The sequence below is a fragment of the Tasmannia lanceolata genome, unplaced genomic scaffold (genome assembly GCF_043159265.1).
Source record: "Tasmannia lanceolata isolate RefF3 unplaced genomic scaffold, GAP_Taslan_0.1 ptg000037l, whole genome shotgun sequence".
Classification (NCBI taxonomy): domain Eukaryota; kingdom Viridiplantae; phylum Streptophyta; class Magnoliopsida; order Canellales; family Winteraceae; genus Tasmannia; species Tasmannia lanceolata.
In genome coordinates, this window is record NW_027518714.1 from 21,908,439 (window position 1) to 21,932,007 (window position 23,569).

The 23,569-nt window shown below is 41.3% G+C and overlaps 1 protein-coding gene across 2 annotated transcripts in view; it reads right to left on the reverse strand.

Annotated features, from left to right (window-relative positions):
- MSH2 (MUTS homolog 2) overlaps positions 1 to 12,519 on the reverse strand; it is an 88,498-nt gene extending 75,979 nt beyond the window's left edge. For both annotated transcript variants that reach the window (XR_013240047.1, XM_077372830.1), the window contains exons 1-6: positions 12,362 to 12,519; positions 12,197 to 12,246; positions 12,072 to 12,104; positions 2,411 to 3,484; positions 1,120 to 1,674; positions 922 to 1,032 (exon numbers count right to left, since the gene is read on the reverse strand). Coding sequence is in view for 1 of the 2 variants with exons in the window: in XM_077372830.1 (XP_077228945.1) it covers positions 922 to 1,032; positions 1,120 to 1,674; positions 2,411 to 3,484; positions 12,072 to 12,104; positions 12,197 to 12,246; positions 12,362 to 12,410 (1,872 nt within the window). In the remaining variant the exon portion in view is untranslated. The remainder of the gene's footprint in view (positions 1 to 921; positions 1,033 to 1,119; positions 1,675 to 2,410; positions 3,485 to 12,071; positions 12,105 to 12,196; positions 12,247 to 12,361) is intronic.
- Between the last annotated feature and the right edge of the window lie 11,050 nt (positions 12,520 to 23,569).

Consider the following 23,569-nt stretch of genomic DNA (forward strand, 5'->3'; position numbering starts at 1 on the left):
AAAGACAACCCAAAAGTCTTACTCTTATCCCGAGAGTGCCACGTATGAGGGCTCACCCTTTTCAAAGTACGGAACATTAGAGCAATCAAAACATGTAAGGAGTACTTCCCTTCCTCATTGTCTTGTCACCTCATAAAGTATACATAAGCTCATTTTCGGCAGAGAGAGAGAGAGAGAGAGAGAGAGAAGAGTGGCATTTTTAAAAGTATGGTAAAAGGCTATGATTTGGCCGACACTTCGAATTTGTTGCTGATACACGTATCGTGTCGTGTCCGACACGACACCTGTGTACACACTTGTTGACACTCCTTTAGACACTTTTAGATGTATTGCTAGAAGTGTTAGCAACTTTATATGTACGAGTGTGACACTATTTCTAGTTTTTTAGGGGTTTCAATGTCAAATACCTCGTATCCGTGTCGAAACTTGGTCGAAACTCGACACATGAATCCATGTCCACAAATCATGAGTATATGTACTCTCTATTTTAGCCGTGTTCCCGTTTCTAAATTTTGGGAGTTTGCCGTGTCCGACACCCCACGTCCATGTCGAGACGCAACACTCGTGTCCGTGTCCACAAATCATAGGTAAAAGGTCATGGTTGAATTGAAGCAAGCCAATGGGCCATCTTTGAGAGAAAGTTTGAAGCATAAAATATAGAGGCACTTTTTGAAAAGTTTTAATCTTTGAATCCATGACCTCATGGTCAGACAACACAAAGCACCTTCCAACCGAGATACGAGCTCACTTTCCAAGCAAAGAGCAATTTAAGATGGAAAACGTGAGGTCAGAAAAACTAAGTAGAAAGAATAAAGATCCAGTGAGTGTGGATAGAAATATTAAGATTTTCCATAGCAATGACAGACATGAAAATATTAAATGAAATAGATATGGAAATATTGAACGCAGCAATATCATTACCGAGGGAGTGATCTCTGGTCTTATATAGGGCGTAGGACAACTAGTAGCAAGATCAGCAAAACTGAGCAAGACATCCAATTCAGAAAGCGCGCCAGCTAAAGAATCAAACACCTGCACTGAAACTACCAGTTAATTCCAGAATTATAGTTGTATTCATACAACAGGAATTTTTTCAAATAAATGATGATGTTTATACACCTCGTTGAATGTTGTCGCAGTCTGAACCACTCGAATAACAAGCTCTTTCTGATAACTCGTGTACTCCTCAACTAGTTTTAGGTACTGATCTCCTAACTTTTTAAGCTTTGAGTTTGTAAATTTTATCCCATCTTTCCGAGTTTCAAGGACAGTATAATGTGTGTTGAGCTTCTTTCTAACTTTGGGCTCCTCTTTCTTTGTGATTCTAAAGACATGTCCAAATTGGGTACCTTTATCTAACTTCAAAGCCTTATCAAGAGGAAGATCCAGATCATTTGCAGTTTGATTGTGAAAACTATGTATCTGTTTTTCCACTTCATCTCTTTCATTTTTCAGTTCAGATAATTTTGAGTCATACCCAGGTGATATCATGTACTCCCCATTCTCAATTTGTTCAAGATCAACAGCAGTTTCAACAAGACCAATAAACTTATTCAAGTGATCATCATCACTCCAATACGCTATGGGATCCAAATACCTGTCTTTGATTAGTGACAAAAATTGTCCATCATACCGCTCCAGGGCACTTTTTATGTAAGGAAGCCTGATGCTCGACTGTACATCAAAGAAGTATATAAGTTCATACTGATGAATGAAGAAAAACAACAAAGCAGAGAACATTCACCAATCTATGATGTAAAAATTCGGTTAAGAAAGCTATTACAGAGGAAATGAAGGCATCCAGAAGTCAAACTACTCTTCAGAATACTTGATCCAGTTGACCTTTCAGGGGCCATTGGGATACGCGGATTTTAGTATCTTGGGTTTCCTCAAAATCCTGGATGGGAGACAAGAGAAGGAGACCGTCCGTCGTTTTCAGATTTCTCGCCCTTCTTTCCATCTAGCGAGAGAGTAGGAGATCGTCCCGTGTTTCCAGGTTTTAGAAATCTCAGGATGGGGGAGAGACTTCTAAGACCTGGATTTCTTACTTAAAATCCAGGATAATGGATTCTAAAATCCAGAATTTTACACCGCTTTCAAACTAAAACCTGGATTCAAAAATCCACATATCCAAACAGCCCCTCAATGTGGTCAGAAATCCAAGGAACAAGGCCCACTAGGCTAGCTACTGATTAATGTATGATAGTTTGGTTGATATAGATTATCCGAAATCAGGGCAACAAAAAAAGGAAAACAAATCTAGTTTTTCTGATCAGCTGGATGAATTTGTTTAAACAGAAGATTCAACAAAGGTAGCTTTGCAAGAACTTAAAAAAAAACGGGATGGGCCAAGAGGCTTCGATGACCAATCCTAGCAAAAATATAGCATGAATAAGGAAATAGAGTTTGCCTGATATAATTTTACAATATGCAGCAGACCGGCTCTTCTCCTCTCAAGATTATGCATCAACCGTTCAATATCTGAAATTCTTTTCAAATGCTGCCTCAAATCATCACGAAGTGCAGTATCTTCTACAAATGCCTGTACCAAATCCAGTCTACAATTGATTTCATTCACATCTAAAAGAGGTTGTTTCAGCCACCTGTTTAGTAATCGTTTCCCCATGCCAGCAGTGCAGGTTCTATTCATCAGACCAAACAAGCTAAAGTTTCTATTTGCATCTGTTTTGCTTTCCAGTACATTCAAAGCTCTCATAGCAGCAGAATCTAACCTCATGTAACTCTCCAGGTTGTACTGTCGGATAGTATAGCTCCCATAATTGCTCTCGTCTGCAAGTAATTCTGCATAAGAGAGCAATGCTCCTAGAGCTCCAGGGGCGTATTGAAAATTAGACAATAAATCTCGTACTGGATCAATAGAGCCTTTGATGAGCCGACTGAGATCTTGGACTAAATCCCTCGATTTAAATTCACTTTTCTTTCTCTCAGTCAAAAGCACACCACTTCTGGCTAATGCATCAAGCAAAATCCGTAACTCAGGGGACTTAGCACTCTCCACTGGTAGGAGGCATTCTTTGCAACCCAGAGCCACCAAAGCTGATTCCACATTTGTGAATTGGCTATCATCAAGGAATTCCACTAAACCAAGTGTCCTTTTTGTCATATCAACAAAACTTAACCCAACAGTGCACTCATTTTCACGGAAGTTTGGACACAATGCAATGATGACGGGGGAATCTTGCATGTCATTATTGGCAAATAAAACATCTTCAAAACTGCCAAGATTGCCCGGTGTTCCAGTTTTTGACAGCCTCCAATTTGATCCACTACCCTCATATAGCTCCAAAATATGATCCGTTCTGTCCAGCAAAAGATCACGAGCAATAGTTTCAAACATGTTTTTACTTATGCTCACACTGGATATACCATCAGAACCGCTACCCAGTTGCTTCAAAGCAGTAGTCGTGTGATAGTAAGTCCTCGCAATAAAAGTTGCATTTTCACCATGAGCAGTATAATAGTCCTGATCAAATCACACAAACTTGAATTGGAAACTAGAAGTAGACAAGAATCATAAAAATGAATGTTTCCAAAACAAAACAACAGTGGATGCACAAGAAACAAAAGCCATGGCATTCAAGATATTCATCAAAAACTAATAATAGAAGGGAAATGCATCACTGCATAGCTTTCATTGTAATGAATAATAACTCATAATGGTGAAGGCAAAAGTGTTCATTTAATGCATACAAAATAGGTCAAATTTGAAATTCTTTGGAAAAAAATAAAAAATAAAATGTGGCCCATAGTAAAGATATACAAATGAACCAAAGTGATCATGAATAAATCAGTGCTCGAACAGATATTAGCAAAATATAGGGATCGAATATAAACAAAAAAAAAATCTATGGGACCAAATTGCACACATTGAAATCCAACTGATATACCACAAATTGCTACCTTGTCTACATTTGAGATTGCCTATGTATGGATATGCATGACCCTGAAAAACGAATCTATAGAAGCTTCAAGGGTCTTTGTCACCTAATTTATAGAAGTTTGAAGGGTCTTTGCCAGGGGTGCAACTAGGGTCGGGTTGGGCCGGGTTGAGCCGCCCAAGTTGCACCCCTAGTCTTTGCCACGTATTCTCTCCATTGACTACATAAAATGCGCCCGCAATTACAAACTCATCCTGGGACATACATGCAAATCCTTAGAATATCAATATCCACTTTGATGCTTCATCTCTGCCTTGCAGACTTGTAGCATCAACGATGCAGAGGTTCCCAGCATACCCCAACACCATTGAAACAACATAACCGCAAACTGTAAGAAAGATATAATATTGAACAAGAGAAGAGAATATTTTAGCGAGTCACTTAGGACTATTTCTATTATTCAATAATGTTAACTTACCAACTTCTCCAAAAGCTTAAGCTGTTGGAGAAAGGCGTTATTTATCTTCTATACTTTAACACTCCCCCGCACGTGTGGTCCACTTGGCAAACACGTGGCACATGTGGTCCCCCACTTTGGGCTGACCATCGCATGTGGATTTTTGCTATCTGGGAGGTTTGAACTCGAGACCTTAGGCTCTAATACCATGTTAACTTACCAACTTCTCCAAAAGCTTAAGCTGTTGGAAAAAGGCGTTATTTATCTTCTATACTTTAACAAATAAATTAATGGTTGTGTGACCTATTTACAGTGGAGTATAAAAAATACATTGAAAGTTATAATAAAGGTCCCTGCATCGAAAATAATTTACATTCTAACACATTCGAACAGCTCCCTCAAGTCAAAATGTTTTCTTGAAACCAAGGTTTTAATGTCAGTTTCGGCCACAACCAAAATCGAAATTTCAGTGTAAATCTTAAATTTCGGTGTCGGTCCCGGCCGAAATCCAAAATTTCGGTATTTCGGCCAAAATTTAAAACCATCCTTATTTAAATCCAACACCCCCCCCCCCCCCCCAAACCACCGCACCACACACTGAGGATTTCTTTGAGGGGTGGTCATTCGCAGCTAGAATTTTGTGGAACTTGGCATTGTTGGCATTATTTGAAAAGAAAGGAACAGCCGTGTCTTCAAAGGCATAGCTAAGAGTGGTCGGGGCATCCATCAGCAGATTCTTTCCTTGGTAGTGTGATGGGCTGGTATCCGGCCAGATTTCAGGGGTGTTTCGGAAGCTACCTTTAGGTTCTGTTTGGTTGCATGTAGTTACTTCGTAATGTAGTGGTGCAAGTAGTCAATGAGGAGACAAACTAATTAATCTTCTTGCAGGGTGCCGGCAAAGTGTTGTTTGGTTGCATGTAGTTTCCTAGTAAAAATACAAGAAAAGTAGATCTAATAGAATGCAGAAGTAGAACACGATCCTGGTCCAAGCTATGAACATGATCTAGACACAGAAAAGTGAAAAAAAAAAAGTACGTAGAAAATTGATAGATGGTGAAATTAGAACATTAGCCTAAAAAATCAGATGCAAAAAGTACACAAGAAGAGAAGAGAAACTTGGACCAGGATCTAGAAGCAGAGATTGCGCTTCAGACAAGATCCAGAACCAGAAATCAAAAAGAATAGAGGAATGTACAGTATCAGAAAATGAAAAAAAAAAAAAATAGAAATATAAGCACTGAGGATTGTGCAGAAAAAAACCAGAAGTTGAACAAAATGAACAAAATCGAGAATACTTGTACAAGATCAGATCAGAAAGTGAAAAAACAGAAATTTAAATAAAATCAAAATGAAAAAAAAAAAAAAGAACAGATAATGAACAAAAGGAGGAAGGTAAAACATCATCGATTGAAAAAACCAGAAATATTCCAGAATCAGACATGCAGCTTTTGGAATGTTTGTTCTTGCAAAAAGTCGGCTGTTAAGGCTTCAAAGCAGATCTAGAGTCAGACATTTCTTCTTCATTTTGTTGTGGAAGGAAAAAAACATTGACAGGGGCCAGGGGTGATTCATAAAGCTTTCAGCTTCGATAAATTCAGCAACTGGGAGGGGTAATCCAAGCAAGAACGCGCATTCATTTTCGGAAACTAAAGAAACCGAAACATTCCTGATTTGTGGATATCCTAATTCATGGTATGTCGATGCTTTATGTTTCCTTCACACAAACACCATTTTAAGAATCACCACATCCTCACAGTATCAAGGAAGAGGTGCGCCACTTTTGGGTCATCATCACGGCGGCTCGGTTAGAAGGTGAAGAAACTAAAAATAAAGTCTTGTCCTTCTGATGTCTTCGTCGGCCTGGGCAATTTATAGGTTGCGGATTACAAAATAGATATAGATTATAGCGACAAACAACACCTAATACAAATCAGATCATCTCCTCAGGAATTTGCGGCCTAAATGGATAAGGATTCGGGTTTTCTGAGATTGGTATGGATTTTTCTAAGATGGTTTTGTGTTCGTCGGTAGTGTTGGTGAGGCAAAGAAGGCGAATAGTATAACGAGAGAGAACCCCTAGTAAATCCAGGGGGTTTAAGAGAAAATAACCACCCATTTTGAGTTTTTTTTTTCGGGAATGCGACACGGCAGCCACCTCAACCAGCAAACCCTCGCCAGTGCAAGTAGTCTCCAAGGGTTCGAAATTTCATTTGGCAACCAAACTGTATAATAGAGAATGGATAAGGAGAGAGGAAAGAAGAGTCCATCCAAACCCCCTCTCTCTTTCACGCCTCATCCCTTTTTTTCTCCCCTTCATCCCACGTGCAAACCCTCTCCCTTAACCCTTTTTTTAGTAAACCCTTCCTAACTTTTCTCAGCGCATTTCAGATTTCCCTAAAATCTCTCTCTTTGGCCTATCTCACCCTTGAGCATAACTCATTCCCAACGACCCCACCTCCAATGCCTCTCTCACGTAAACCTCCTCTACTCGTGCGCAAAACCTCCACCATCTCCCCACCTTTGCCATAAACCCCAAACCCTTGGGGCTTGCCGTAAATCTCTCTCTCTCTCTCTCTCTCTCTCTCTCTCGCTCTCTCTCTCTCTCTCTCTCTCTCTCTCTCCATGCTAAACCAGTACGCCTCCACCCCCTTTTTGTTTTGCTGTGAAATCCTCACCTCTCACCCCACCTTTGCCGAAAACCCTATTCCCCACTACCCTTTGCCGTAAATCCTATAACCCCCTTATTGTTCAGAATCTTCAGATATATAACCCAAAACCACATATCTCAACCCCAAATTACATATTCCTCCCTTTCTTTCTCTTTTGAATATATGAGGAAGAAATCTTCTTCCCAAATCCCTTTTGGCTTCTCCACCTAAAACCCCAAATCAAAACCCAAAACCGCTAATCCACCATCCTTTGTTGCTGTATTTTTCTCCTTTTTTATACCCCCATCTCAATCCCCAAATCTAAATCCCCAATCTCCAATCCATAACCCTAAAACCCCAAATCTCCATTACCAAATCCATACTTTCTCACCAACATCCCATTTGAGGGAGAAGCATTCTTCATAAATCCCTTTTCCAACCCTAAACCCTTTCTTTTGGGTCCCTAATCCCCATTTTCCTTTTGTAAATACCATTTGTAGATCCATCAAGCTTCCAAAACAAAACAAAAAAACAAAGAAAAAGATCCCTTCTTTGCCTTATTCTTTGTTGTGCCAAGCTAGCTGTGTGTATGAGATTATTATTTTTTGTTGTATGGGTATTTTAGTTATTGTAGTTTTTTCTTTGTAACAAGCTGGAGTTATATATTGTACGCACTCTAGCTTGAGGGGGAGTGTTGAAGTGTATTAGAAGGCATTTTAGTCATTACATATATGTTGAGGGGTAGTGTAGGCTTTGTACACATGTTGCCCTAGTTGGGCCTATATATACATCATATTACATGGGAGCTCCCTAGTGGAGACTCATCATCTTCTCCCTCACTCTTCTTCTATCTTTCCTTAACATGGTGATACCATGTTAGAATAGAGAATGGATAAGGAAAGAGAGAAGATGAGTGAGGGAGAAGATGATGAGTCTCCAGTCTCCACTAAGGAGCTCCCATGTAATATGATGTATATATAGGCCCAACTAGGGTAACATGTGTACAAAGATTACAGTACCCCTCAACATATGTGTAATGACTAAAATACCCTTTTAATACACTTCAACACAAACAACATATTTGGATGACGTGGCACCCAAAAACTGCATAAAGGCCCAGGTAAAGCCCTAATTTATGGCAACCAAATAGACCCTTAGAAGCTTCCTTGGATGAGGTGCGGTAAAGCAAAATCTCTTGCACAGGACAGCTCCCAGGTAGTCGCCCCCTCGCCTAGTTTCGTTCCCTTAAACTTTGATGGATCCAATTTGGAGAGCCCTAGGCCAACTGGTTTTGGGGGTATTTTTCGCAAGGATAACGAAGCCATGAGGTGGCCATATTTCGGACTATTGAACCGGACGGGTGCAACCAATGCGGAAGTGTAGGCAATCTTGGCTGCGATTCGCTTAGTTGGGGCAAGCGACGTATAACATCCAATTGTTAAATGTGATTCCTTGAATGTGATTAGAGGGATGACCAAGATCCGGAAATATTGCAGCCGATCAGTTAGCCGGTCTGACACTAATAGAAGTGTCCTGAAACTTTTTTTTACTTTTTCCCTACTTGATTCTTTCTGGTTTTGTATCTTTTCTCTTTTTGCTCGGCTTGTATCGACCATCTTGGTCCCCAACTCAGCCCTATTTTTATTAAAATATATCATTGTCATTAAAAAAACATATCACCAACTTGTGGGAAGTTTAGTTTACTTGACAATGACCAAGCCAAATATTGTGTATGTGGATCAGATGGTGGGTGTGTTTGTTTTTTGCTCCTCGTGTGCCCCATCTTACCGCTGTTCATCGGATCATAAGATACTAGCGTGCAACTATAGACCAGAGTCTCCTTTTTTAGTTCTCATCCTCCATAGTGTTAACTGCCTCCTCGTGTGCCCCATCGTACCATTGTTCATCGGATCATAAGATAGTAGTGTGGAACTATAGACCAGAGTCTCCTTTTTTAGTTCTCATCCTCCATGGTGTTAACTCCCTATGTTGATGTAGATTGGGCTGGATGTCCATGCACATCTTTCAACAAATGGTTGGTGTATATTTCTAGGAGCTTGTTTGTTTCATGAAAATGTAAGAAGCAAAATGTTGTTTAAATCTTCGGATGAAACATTATATCGATATGTCGTCAGCATCTTGTGAGGTGGTCTAGCTTCCTTGTTCTCTTCTCTTGGACTTTGGCATCACACTCCCTCTATCAACACCTCTTTATGCACAATAAGAGTGCTATGAAGATTACCACCAATCTAGTATTTCATGAGCGAATGAAGTGCATTGAGGTTAATCGACATTAAATCAGACAATGCTATTCTACAGGATGGATCACATTACCATATTTTCCTTTAGCACATCAGCCTACATACATAATCACAAAGGCCATGACATGTACCATACAAGAATTTTTTATTAGCAATTTGATACATCATGGCTTTGTGCATCAATTGGGGAGGGGGGGATAACTGACTTATATACACCATCATTGGTTGTATATAAGTCATAGCGAGTTGTCTTTGTAAACAAGTGTATGTACAAATCATTTCAAGTGTAATAACTAGACAAAATTCACCCATATAGCCCGTACGAGTGTGGTGGCTCTTTGACTTAAAGTCATGGATTTGCTCCACATTGATGTGAGTTCGAATCCCCCTGGGCTTACCCGATGCACATGGTTTATGGGTGATTGCGCGCATCCGTAGGGAATAGTCCCGCCCTAAAAATTGGGTTTGGGATACCCTATGTCATCAAAAAAAAAAAAGAGATTCACCCTTATGCCCCGCGATTAATGTGTTGTACAAAGGGTACAAAGGTATATTGTTGTAATTCTGTTGCGTCATTTTTAGTAAAGGAGACAAGTCATGTGACTAGATTTTTTTAATGGCTTGTGTGACTAGATTTTTTTCTCTCACATTTGCTCATTTCCATGAGTTTTCCCAATGTCTTGTGTGTAGTTTCTTTTGTAAGCAAGTGTATACTACATACACCCATCATTTCCATTGTAATAAGAGATTTGCTAGCGTCCATCGCAAAAGGCATTTCGCGGATGGTCAGCTGCATCTGACAGCAGACACACAGGCTCACTTTTCAGTATGTTTTGTCTTCATTCACAAGGTGGCTAATTTAAAAAAGGAACAGACCATCCGTGAAATGCCTTCTGCCATGGGCACTAGCAAATCCCTTGTAATAATTAGACAGGGCTTACCCTTATTCTCCTCAATTAATGTATTGGACAAAGCGATATTATTGTGATTATGTTGCGTCATTATTTATACAAGGGAGACAAGTCGTGCGACTAGATTTGTTCTCTCCCATTTGCTCGTTTTCATGAGTTTTCCCTACAGCTTGTGTGTGGCTTCTTCTCTTCTCGTCATCAAGAGTTTTACGGTGCTTGGCAATGTCAACAAAATTCCACAAACCCTTCAAATTTCAATGGTCTTTCACATCCACCAGAAAAGATACATGCTCGACTGGTTACATCAATGAATTTTACACAGAAAGGTCCTTGTGGGTTGAAGCATCATGTGACATCAATGAGAAGATCGGGAAAAGTTCAACAGGCCAATTAATTCTCAGCAAAATTTTGGTATATGTTTTTAATTATATAGAACATTTTTAGTGGTAAAATCTAAATAAATATATAGAGCATTGAGGGACAAAGAAACACAATAAGTTTAGTCTATATGCCCAAGATTGGTGATGAGACCAAACAGCAGATCTAGGAAATTTTCATAACCCAATAAACCACAGATTGGAGTCCCCCCATATCATGATAATAGCGGAAAAGCTGAAACCACCATATAAAGCACACTATTGCTAACGTTGCTAACAAGCCGGGTTATACATACATAAATTGGCATTAACTTTAGTAAAATCACTAAGGCCACGTCTGGATACCCACAAGATTTAGATTTGGATTTCTCACATTTGCAGTTGAGATTTGGAGCTGGATCAGATCCTTAGATTTCCAAATCAGCTACAACAGTGAAAAAAAATCCAATTTTCAAATATGTTCTGCAAGACATTATTTGGAAATCAATTTTGGGGAAATCCCTCTCTCTCTCTCTCTCTCTCCCTCCCTCCCTCCCTCCCTCCCTCCCTCCCTCCCTCCCTCCCTCCCTCTCTCTCTCTCTCTCTCTCTCTCTCTCTCTCTCTCTCTCTCTCTCGTACAGCATAAGCATGAGGATGATTGATGTATTTTATATTCAAAACTCAAATCCAAAACCAAATACAAAAACATGAGTTATCCAAATGTGGCCTAAAGTACCCCAAATCAGTGATGTACGGTTTGTGGAACGCACAACAATAGTATTACATGAACAATGCATGCATATAGGCACACCGAGATTAACTGATATACATACTTACATATATGTGTGTGTGTGTGTGTGTGTGTGTGCAACACATGAAATGTATATGCTGACAACAATCAAAAAGACCAGATCAACTCAAGGTTTAGGTAAAACTGGGAAACATATTGTCTGGAATACTGAGATGACAAAATGACCAAAACCAAGACTATAATAACAGATGAGAGGTCGAATTTTCTTTCCAGTTGGCCAAGCTGTTTGGTGAATGTCAATCAAACCCCAAAGGGTCATTATAGAGAACTAAAATCTAATAAATGGTCATAGTCATACAAACCATAATTTACAGAATCATCTAGTTCAACACAATTGCTTCCATTGCACCCATCTAAGGTAGGGATCACTACTCAAGAGATAACGCGCAAACCCTCCAGGCACCACAGAACAATTAACTGATAAATAAAAAGGGGGAGATGAAATTTCCACCACTTTTTTGTTTTTCTCTTCGTAAAATGACTGCATTTTCACCCATTAATGTTTGCAGTCAGTTTCCTAAAAATGAAATCACTTTCGGGAAAAACAAAAGGGAGTGGAAGTATCATTTCCCATAAACAAGTGGTTTAATTAAAAATATCAAGTATGTAAAAAAGTAAACTAACTAGGATTATAAAAAGGACGATGATGATGATAAAGATCAAGTGCAAATTATCCTGTGAAAATTTTTGTCAGTAATATTCATCAGAAGGCAGTGTTTAGAACTCACCCGACGGTCGAAGAAGCGAACAGCCCTCGCGTTCTGCAAGGGGGAACCAAATTAGGGCATGGGAAAAAAGAAAATCATGGTTTTACATACAAGGGGATGATCAAATTAAAAAATATAGGGAGTACCTGGGGTAGGGTTTTGAAGAATGAGATAAACCCTTGAGCTTGTTTGGCATCTACATGAAATACAGTTCATGGTGAGACGGAGAGGGAGAATACATGATTTGGAGAGAGAGAGAGAGAGAGAGAGAGAGAGAGAGAGAGAGAGAAGGGGGGATTGAGTTGAGATACCTAGCTTTAGCTCGGGAAGCTTGTTCTGCTCCGGCGAAGTTTCTTCCATTCCGCAGCGTTGTTGCAAAGGGGGTAATGGGCTGACGGTGAAGCGAATGTCGTCTGCACGGGTTTCTTAACTGGGAAGTGGCGGGACTGGCGGGAAAGGATAAATGGGAGGTGCTCATTTCTTGGAACTGATGTTTGCACTGCTGCTGTTTTGATAATGGCACTCTTACTTTCTTAATTCTTAATTCTTATCTAATTAAGTAATTATTATCATTATATCGACTATAATAAGCCGGGACGAAATTCAGGCTTTTTTCAATTGTTTAATTGTTTAATTTCCCAAGTGGGATTTTTTGGGCGTTTTTGGCCGGTTGAACCCTCAAAAGAAATTCTGATTTCCTTATTTACCCCGGCAAAAAAAGTTTATTTACTTTGCTGCCCTCTTTTTCTTATCTCAGTTTTCTGTCGGAGATATTTCTTCTTCCTACAACAGAGATACTTCTCCTTTCTTCTTCTTTCTGTGTGTCTCTCCAAAAATCGAACGACCTTCTGTTTTGGTCTCTCCATCGAGGTTTCTTCTTCCTCTTTCAAAGGTTTTTATTTTTTCTCTCAGTTTTTTTCTTCTCCAGTAGAAATCCCCCCATCTAAGAAGCAATCTTAGATGCAAATTTTAGGCCATCTATTGCTATTGGATTTCTGGTGATTTTTAGCTTGATTGAGGTACATATTTTTACAATCTTTAGAGTTGCTGTTGTTTTAGGATTTGCTTTTATTTTTAAGGGTTTGCTTTATTTTTAGGGTTTACAATCTTGATTTAGGCCAAGTTTTTACAAATCTTGAAATATGGTTCGTAAAATTAAGAATTTATGGGCGTTTATTTCTTTAGGGTTTGCTTCTTTTTTTAGCTTTATCTAGGTAAAGCTTTTTGAAATCTTCAAATCTGCTTCCTAATTGGATTTTGGGCTTTTGTTTTTTCCATTGTATGATTAGAATTAAGTTTTGTTTTTTCTAATATTTTCTGGTTATATATGGTGTTTCATCTCCTTTGTTTCTTATTTTTCCTCACAAAAGGGCTGAAAGTTGGTGCTAATTTTAGCTTTATCTGGGTAAAGCTTTTTGAAATCTTCAAATCTGTTGCACAGTGGAAAGCTGCCTGAAGGAAAGAAGGAGGCGTGCAAAGTGGCCCAAAGGTCAGCCAGGTTTTCTTTTGATGGTGAAAACATATACAAAAGGTTGTACACCCTCCCGTATATGAAGTGCCTTCGACCTGTCGATGCTGCATACACTTTGCAAGAGACACACGAGGGAATCTGCGGTGAACATCTGAGCGGCAAGGCTTTAGCCATAAAAGTATTACTGAGGGGGTTATATTGGCCGACCTTGGGACAGGGCACACTATATCTCGTGAGCAAATGCGAGAAGTGTCAGAAATTCTCTCCTGCCAGTCATCAACCAGTTGTACCTATGGCATCCATTGTCAGCCCTCTTCCCTTTACAGTGTAGGGAATGGACATCTTGGGACCTTTCCCACCGGCCCCTGGAGGACGTGAATTTGTCGTAGTCTTGATAGACTACTTCACAAAGTGGGTGGAGGCCGAACCTCTAGCTAAGATTACTGAACAAAACATACAGACATTATTCTAGAAGTCAGTAGTCTGCCGGTTCGGGATTCCCTGGGTATTGATAACCGATAACGGTCAACAGCAAGAAATTCTAAAAGTTCTGCTCAGACCTCAAAATTGAACAGCGGTTCACCTCGGTGGCTCACCCCCAAACGAATGGACAAACAGAAGTCACCAACAGGATCCTCCTTCAGGGGATCAAGAAAATGTTGGAAGAAAAAGGGGGACGGTGGGCAGATGAACTATACCACGTCATGTGGGCGTATCGCACTACCCTACACACCGCAACTGGAGAATCCCCTTTTAACTTGACTTTTGGGACGGAGGATGTAATCCCCGTGGACATTGGCGTCCCCTCTCCCTGGATAACCAACTTCAACAATCAATACAATGGAGAGGGACTCCGCGCAAATTTGGACCTGTTGGAGGAAATCCACGAAGATTCCCATATTCGAGTCGCGGCCTACAAGCAAAGAGTGTCTAACTATGATGACACTAAAATCCACCCGAGGGAGCATCGCGTGGGTGACTTGGTCTTGAGGAAGGTAGCAGTTTCTCAGCCGAAAAAGGTAGGCAAACTCTCCCCAACTTGGGAGGGGCCGTACTGAGTGACAGAATTCCTCCAGCCCAGTAGCTACAAGTTGGAGACACTCGACGAGCACCAGCTCCCCCACGCATGGAATTCAAAGAATCTAAGGAGATACTATCAGTAGGCTGTAACTCCCCAAAGTCTGTAAATAAAAAGAAATCGTGTGTAAAATCATAAGCATAAAGGAAAAGCTAACACCAATGTAATCCTTCCAAAACCTTATGACTAATGAGAATGGTTACAATGGTCTGCAATCTCTTCGCCCCTTAAGTCTCTCAGCTCGTTTTAAACTCATTTGGTTCACTTCGGCCGTTCCAAAAGAGACCAAGAGTACACTTCTGGTCGGGAACTAAAACCGGAGTAGATAACCAAAATCCCAAATAAAAACCCAAGTCTCTCAGCTCGGGTTAAACTAATCTGGTTCACTTCGGCTGTTCCAAAAGAGACCGGGAGTACACTTCTGGTCAGGAACTAAAATCGGAGTAGATAACCAAAATTCCAAATAAAAACCCAAGTCTCTCAGCTCGAGTTAAACTCATCTGGTTCACTTCAGCCGTTCCAAAAGAGACCAGGAGTACACTTCTAGTTGGGAACTAAAACCGGAGTAGACAACCAAAATCCCAAATAAAAACCCAAGTCTCTCAGCTTGGGTTAAACTCATCTGGTTCACTTCGGCTGCTCCAAAAGAGACCGGAAGTACACTTCTGGTCGGGAACTAAAACCGGAGTAGATAACCAAAATCCCAAATAAAAACCCAAGTCTCTCAGCTCGGGTCAAACTCATCTGGCTCACTTCGGCCAGTCTAAAAGAGACCGGGAGTACACTTCTGGTCGGGAACTAAAACAGGAGTAGATACCCAAAATCCCAAATAAAAACCGAAGTCTCTCAGCTCAGGTTAAACTCATTCAGTTCACTTCGACCGTTCCCACTGAACTGGAAGTATACCTCCAGCCGGGAACCAATGAAAGAAATCCGTTCCGGACAGATGAATTTATCTCGAATCCGATGAGAGGAAACAACAAGAAAACTAACTCAGACACTTGGCAAAATGTCAAGATATTTTCATTTCATAAAAAGGCCTCGAAAGGCGATGTACAAAAACTGCCCCCGGGGCCGAAGTGATGATTACATAAAAAAAAACATACAAAAGTATAAATATAAAAGACGATTAGAGGAAGACGAAGGTTCAAGGATCTGCATCCACGCCCTCCTGATCGACCACCTGGGCAGGCGGACTCTGGGCAGGAAGGTCCGCGACTAAAGGAGGAGGAGGAGACGAGCCCTGTTCGCCTTCTTGATCATCCTCTACTGGCATGGTGTAAGCCCAATGGCTCATTCTCTTACCTTGTTTTGATGATCAACAAACTCAAATTGATTAGTTCTTCATGGGCTAATCGTTTGCCTTGAGTGTTGTGCTTTAGACAGGTCCTACACAAGTCAAATCATACTAGCACATACCTTGTTGGCCTATGCTTGAAGATGAACCAAACACAATGGTAAAGGAGCTTGGAACATACTTGGACCAATCACACCTTGGAGGATCAACCAAGGAGAAGCTAAACATCATCCACATCAAGCATTTGGACAATCAAGAAAAATCAATGAAGGCCAAAGCTAGAGGATCAACAAGCAATGCAAAGGACAAAGGAGCTTGAACCAAATAGTGGCATCATCCTTGGAATGTGTCAAAGAAAGAAGCTCAACTTTGAAGATCCTAAAGCAAGCCAAGTACCACATTGAAGATCAAATGAAGATTGGCTCAAGAGAAGTTCAAGAGAGTACTTATAGTGGTAGTATGTATCACCTTTATCTCTTGTGTTTTCTCTTGATCAAGGCACATCTTAAAACCCCTAAAAATATATTTTTCAAAGAGACTAACACACCCTTTAAGGACTTAAATGGATAAGTGAATGGCCATGGTGGTGTACCAACATGTTGAGACCCATATGACATTCAACACAACATTGAACAAAACAGAGTTCCGAAGAAACAACCTGGACCAGCAACTAAATCCTATCAAATTTTGTTTAAAATATTTTTAACAGATAGCTCTCATTTTTCTCATATCCGTAGAGTACAAGAACATCAAAATCCGAACGAGAAATGAGGGAGATATGAATTTTACAAGTTGGAATGTAAATGCTGGAAAACCAATCTCGGAGTCCCGAGAATTATTCTCGGAACTCCGAAACATTTCTCGGAGCTCCGAGAAAATAACCTAGAACAAAAAAATATAGCCGTTGTGGCCCAACGGCTAGTTGAATATTTGACCCGAAAATGACTGTTTTGCTCCTGAAATTGTCATATTGTGTTGGGACTTCATATATACCCATTCAAAAGGTCTAAAAAATATGATGAACATACTCCAACACTAGAAACCCCTTGAAACTCATTTGTGAATCATTTTTGGGTAAAAACTCTCACCAGACTCATTGTGCTTTGATTTTAGGAAAATCCATTTGAGATTGGTTTAGGCTTTCATTTGCAAATTATTCTTGAGAGAAATTGTGCGAACTACAAAGTGTATTCAAGCCTACATAGAGGCTAATTACTTTTACTTCTTCTTCTTCGTTCGATTGGTGGTGAGGGCATCCGTTTTTAATTCCCTCGGAGAAGGGCTTAGTTCTCGACCGTGTAGGAGAGACGTTGTGGGCTTAGTTCTCGGCCGTGTAGGAGAGACATTGTAAATGTGGCAATGGCATCCTCATTTAATTCTCTTGGGTTGTAAAAGCCTCAGAGCCGGGCGTCGTGGAGGTCTCAGTAGTGGAACCCTCAAGTGTGACCTTGAGAAGAGCGGAGTAGGCCGTTTGCCGAACCACTATAAACATTGTGTCACTTGTGTTGATATTTCTCTTTCTCTCATGCCCTCTTACTATTTTATTTTTACTTGCATTTTTACATATTTAGAATTGAGTGAGTAGTTAGCATTTTGGTTTTGATTGAATAATTATTACCTAGCTAACTAGGCTATTAATCACTTAATTAAGTTTGATAATCAACAAGGGTTTTGAACTTATATTAATTTGTAATATTATTTTTAAGTTCAACTATTTCAAACTTAATTAAACAAGGGATAAAACTAGGGTGAAAGTGGTAAAAGTTTTAAAAGGAAAAGTTTTTCATAAACAACCTATTCACCCCCCTCTAGGTTGCCAAACCGATTTACTCTTTGGATTGCACACGGGCAGGATTATGTCATTAAGATCAAGGTCCGAGTATTTCTCCTGAACACGAACTTTGCACTCATCAAAACCCTCCCTGTATGATTCAGTAGCAAGGTCGATGAGCTCGTCCTCCTTAACTTTCACTATGGCCTCCAGCTTTGCCTGGAACCTCTCCCTCTGCCAGTCGCCGGCGCTAATGGCCTTCCCGGTCAGATCCTTTTGCACCCTCAACTCCTCAGTGAGGCGTTCGATCTCAGCCTTCCTAGTTGCACTGACTTGACCCAAGCTAACCTTGTTCTTCTCCAACCTCCCGATCTGAAGGTTGGACGTCGATATCGTCCTGGAAAAGTTGACGCATTTCTTCACCATGTCGGTCCAGTAATAGCCGAGCTGAAAAATCATGCAGAACATAGTGAATTCCCCGATCCATAAACGGTTCATAGACAATCGCCAGATGAACTCCAACAAAAAGAGAAGGGTACCTGATAAAGGAGGCCAAAAGAGGCCGTCTCAGCTGTCTCGTGATTTTCGTGTAGGATGCAAAGCCGATCACTCCGCAAACGGCTCTTCACGATGATCTCGCGAGCCACTCTGTTGTCAGTGAAACCGCTGTCACCCCTTTGCACACCCCAATTCGGGCGGAAAACACTGTCAGCTCTAGACCAAACAGAAGGTGCAACTTTCTTGTCCGGCCTGCGTACCGTCCCCACTAGTGCGGCTAGATTGATAAGTTGGAGCTCTCTCCACGACCTTCGCAGATTTGGACACTTTGCTGCCCTGGTCTACCTGAACAGACTTTCCCTTCTCCGAAGCGGAAGGGGGATTTGACTTTGGGGTCTTCCTTTTCTGGCCGCCCTTCCCATGGATGGCCAAGCGCACTCTATTTAGAGCTGACTGCTTCTGTATTTCTGCGAATCAAAGGAAAAAGATAAGTATGAGAGATCGGCCAAAAATTGTGAAAGCACAGTAAACAAGCAAGCCAATTTGGAGATACATAAGTGGCTATGAATGTCCTAAGACACCTACGTGCTCGGGTTGCGACACTAATCCTGATCTCAATGAGAACCTCCTCGTTCGAGAGCTCCCAGCAGTAGATAAGGCCTTTCTGACGAATCTCATCACAAATCATCCTGAAAGTCACCTCATCCTCACCCTCTAAAGGCGGCTTGCGACTCATTGCCTTTGTGTTCACAAAGGACCAGTTCGTAGGAACCGGCCACCCCTCTTTAGAACTGGCAATACTTACATAAATAAATTTATTTTTCTAACCATAAATTGAGGTCGGAATTCCGGTAATCATCTTCACCTCGGGCCATTGGCTAATGTAAATCCAACCCTCTAATCGGTGCCTCTTCAAGTGAGCACATCTCCGGAACAAGGTCAAGGACAAGTTCCTCTGCAATCGGAACCGTACTAAGTAAATGAAGCCGACCAGCGTTCTCTAGGAGTTCAATGCCACTTGAGCCGAGGCCAAACCGTAATATCTTAACACTGCGGCAATGAAAGAATTGATAGGAAACCTAAAGCTGGCCTTCAAGGCCTCCTCGTATATACGAACGTCAACACTATCATTGCTTGCACAGTCTCCCTCAATGGCCGCCCTCAAGATAAACTGATCAGGGATGCAATATCGATCCCTAACATCACCGAGCCGAGAAGCATCAAGGAGATTCTCTTCCTGAGCCGCGACGGTGCTTTCTCTGGGACCGGCTTCCATCCTGGCTGTAGTAACGATATCAACCGTCCTGCTTTCCCCAAAGGAGGTCGAGGCCCTCCGATCGAGCCTGTCTTCTTCATTGGTACCCGATCCCAAGTAATCTGGGTTTTCAACCCGTACAGGGACTAAGGTTCAAGTCCAGAATAACTTCCTCAGATCCTATGTCTACGTCCTCGTCATCACCCTCGAGGTCTATGATCACGTCACCTTCCCGGCTAGCCATGGCCTGGCTTCTCAAAAGATTGGAATCAGACCTTGTCCTTTCAGACGAGCTGGAATTAGTTTCGCCCGAGGAGGAAGTTTCTCCTGACAATGAACTAGATATAGACTCCGAACCAGAGCTGCTACACATTAAGGAAAAAGGAAGAAATGGAATGCAAAGAGACGGACTAAAAGATTACATACTTAAAAGATAAGACCCCGAGCTCAAACAACGACAAGCAGCGACGAGCAGAGCAGAAAAATGAAACCACACTAGCAGAGCAAAAAGGGAGAGTAAGATGGTGAATGAGAAAAGTGGAACCCCGCGACTCATTTTATAGATGGACCTGTCAGGCGACCGTCCGTATCTGCAACTCACATTCCGCCACGCAGCAAGGCATTAATGATAAGGCCCGAAAAACGAAGCGACGTGACACCCCAAAAAAATGGTCCCCATAGTGATAAAAATGCTCAAGAAAAACTACCAAGTGTGGTAGTTCGACACAAAATTCAGATCGTCTGAAGCCGTCCAGGATATGGTGCAATCTTCTAAACGACAAAAATCAGATCGTCTGAAGCCGTCTAGGATATGACGCAATCCGTTAAACGACAAAAATCAGATCGTCTGAAGTTGTCCAGGATATGACGCAATCCGCTAAACGACAAAAATTAGATCGTCCGAAGCCCTCCAGGATATGACACAATCCGCTAAACGACAAAAACTAGATCGTCTGAAGCCATTCAGGATATGACGCAATTCGCTAAACGACAAAAATCAGATCTTCTGAAGCCGTCCAGGATATGACGCAATCAACTAAAAGACAAAAATCAGATCGTCCCAAGCCGTCTTGAACAAAGATCTCAGAACTCGAGGCTTTTAATTCGTCTTAATCCGTTCTGAACGAAGATTTCAGGACTCTAGGCTTTCAACTCGTCTTAAGCCGTTATGAACGAAGATTTTAGAACTCAAGGCTTTCAACTCGTCTTAAGCCGTTTTGAACGAAGATTTCAGAACTCAGGTCTTTCAGTTCATCTTATGCCGTTCTGAACGAAGATTTCAGAACTTAAGGCTTTCAACTCGTCTTAAGCCGTTATGAACGAAGATTTCTGAACTCAATGCTTTCAGCTCGTCTTAAGCCGTTCTGAATGAAGATTTCAGAAGTCGAGGCTTTCAATTTGTCTTAAGTCGTTCTGAACGAAGATTTCAGAAGTCAAGACCTTCAGTTCATCCTAAGCCGTTCTGAACGAAGATTTCCGGAGTGAAAGCTTCCAATTCATCCTGGGGCTCTAGATCGTCCTAAGCCGTTCTGGAACATAAAGACCCTACCAGATTCCCCTTCTTTGGACATATGTCTCGTCTACTTCCCCAAGCCATCAAAATGACTTGAGGAATCGGGGGGCAAATGATGGATGATGGGGAATGAAAGAGGAAACACCAATCACCGACCGACACGTGGCGCCAAGGCAAAAGCTGGGTTACACAACAAAGAAGGGGGTGAATAAGTAATTACACCCCAAGATGAAACCTTAAAAGCTTACATTGCCCAATCACTGGGTGATACCTGTCCAAGCGTAAAATGGTAATCCAGTACCCAAGCCCCTACTATAAATAGCTTTCAAAAAGGCAAAGGTAAGGGTCAGAATCCAAAAAAAATACTATTCATAGCTTTGGTTTCCATATTTGTGCCCATTACTAACTTAAGCATCAGAGGGCCTATCCGGAGCTACCATTCCGGGTTGGTCGTCTGACCGTGTGTTCCTCTGTGCAGGACATAATGCTTTTGCTGGTTCAGCCACCAGAGCATTCCAGACCAGCTCTTCTGTCACTGCCTCGTCTTGTTACCGATTTTGACCATAACAATACCTCCTTCAAAACTTTTATCATTTTTTAGAAAAAACATTTAAAACACCTTTAAAATGCCTTTTAAATGTTTAAATAGGGTTTCCTTGGCCAACTTTTCAATTTCACCCTATTATATTTTGCAAATGAGAAAATTTTTGGGAAGTGATATATCCGCCTCTTTTGATTACTTTGGACACCCAGCAGTAGTGTACGTGGCAATCAGCCCCATTGAATCCTTATGACATGAAGTACAATAGCCCCTCTACAGTCAACAGTCATAGATACACTGCGGTGGGTGTTGAGGGGCAGATATATCACTTCCCTAATTTTAAAATGCATTTTTTTGTGTTTCCGTTTTTTCAATACTTTTTTTTGACAATTACCGTATTAAACTCGATTTTTTCGGGTCCCTCTTCATTTTCTTGCTAATCACGTTTTTTGTAGCTATGGAAATTACTACAATTCAAGGTCGGTACTTATTGTAAATTTAGGGAGCTGATATTCCCCCCCTCCCCAGCGGCTGGCCAACGTTAAACCTTAGGCTTTAACGTATATGTCACGTTTCCCACCATTTGACCTCTCTCTCTCTCTCTCTCTCTCTCTCTCTCTCTCTCTCCACACACACACACACAACAACAACAACAATTGGTGGGCCCAACAGAAACCGTTGGTGGAGTGGTGGGCCCATCTTTGAACAACGTAGGCCCCGCCCATACCACACCATAGGATATCCAAACCGTCCATTTGATGGGCCATAAACGTAAATAGGTTGCGTCCCAAAATATCATTTCCATAGGTTGATCCTAGCTTTCCGATCTAAATAGAAACTACATCTTATGCAACCTCTATAGATTGTAGGGTTGTGATCATCCTATGGAAATGATTTTGGGGCACAACCTATTTACATTGTGGCCCATCGAATGAATGGTTTGGATCATCCTATGGAGTTGGTTGTACAGTAACATTAAGGCCCGTCCACAACGTAGGATGATCCAAGCTGTCCATGGTTTGGATAATCCTATGGAGTTGGTCGTATAGTAACATTAAGGCCCAATCGTAAGCCCCACCGATATTTTTCAAATTGAAGCGTACCGTCCACAACACAGGATGATCCAAACCGTCCATGGTTTGGATCATCCTATGGTGTGGTTTAGTAACATTAAGGTCCAATTTAGGCCCCACCCATATTTTTGAAAATGAAGTGTACCGTCCAAACCATAGGATGATCAGAGCCGTCCATTTGGTCTGCAATAACTTAAATGGGTTGTGCCCTCAAAATCATTTGCATAGGATGATCACAATCCTCCAATCTATAGAGGTTTCCATAATAAGCAATTTCTCTATATATCTGAGGGCTAGGATCATCATATGGAAATAGTTTTTTGGGACAACCTATTTACGATGTGGCCTATTAAATGGACCGCTTGGATCATCCTATGGTCTGGACAGTACACTCTCATATTGGGTTGGATTTGGGCACCAAGGAGGAGAATTTTGGGGGCTTATCAACTGTTCCTCTTGTGGGGGAGAGAGAGAGAGAGGGTCTAAAGGTGGGAAACGTGCACGAACATGATTCAAGGGGGCAGTGACACACTGCGTCATTAAAAAAAAAGAAAAAAAAAGTGACATATACCTTAAAGCCTAACGTTTAACGTTAGCCAGCCATCGGGAGGGGGGGAATACCCTAGGGGGCAGCAAGGGAGCTGATATATCCGCCTTTTCATTACTAAGGACATCCGATTTAGAACATTTGCACGGGCTAAAGTAAGTGGTCAGTTTCACCTAGGAATTATTTTGGAAAATGACCAAAACACCCATGTAGCCATCCAATATCCCATCTCTCTGCCCATAATCCCTATCCCTCGTTTCTGTCTCTCCAACTCTTCTCAACGGTCTCTATCTTCTCGGAGATGGGTTGAGTGTTGCATGGGCATTTTGGTCATTTCCTAAAAGAACAAGCATGTGTAACCGGGTACTTTCATAAGCCGGTGGTGAGGTTTTGAAACGGGTGTCCCTAGTAATAACTAGGGGCGGATATATCAGCTCCCGGGGGGAAATATCAGCGTCCTAATTTTTTCTGAAAC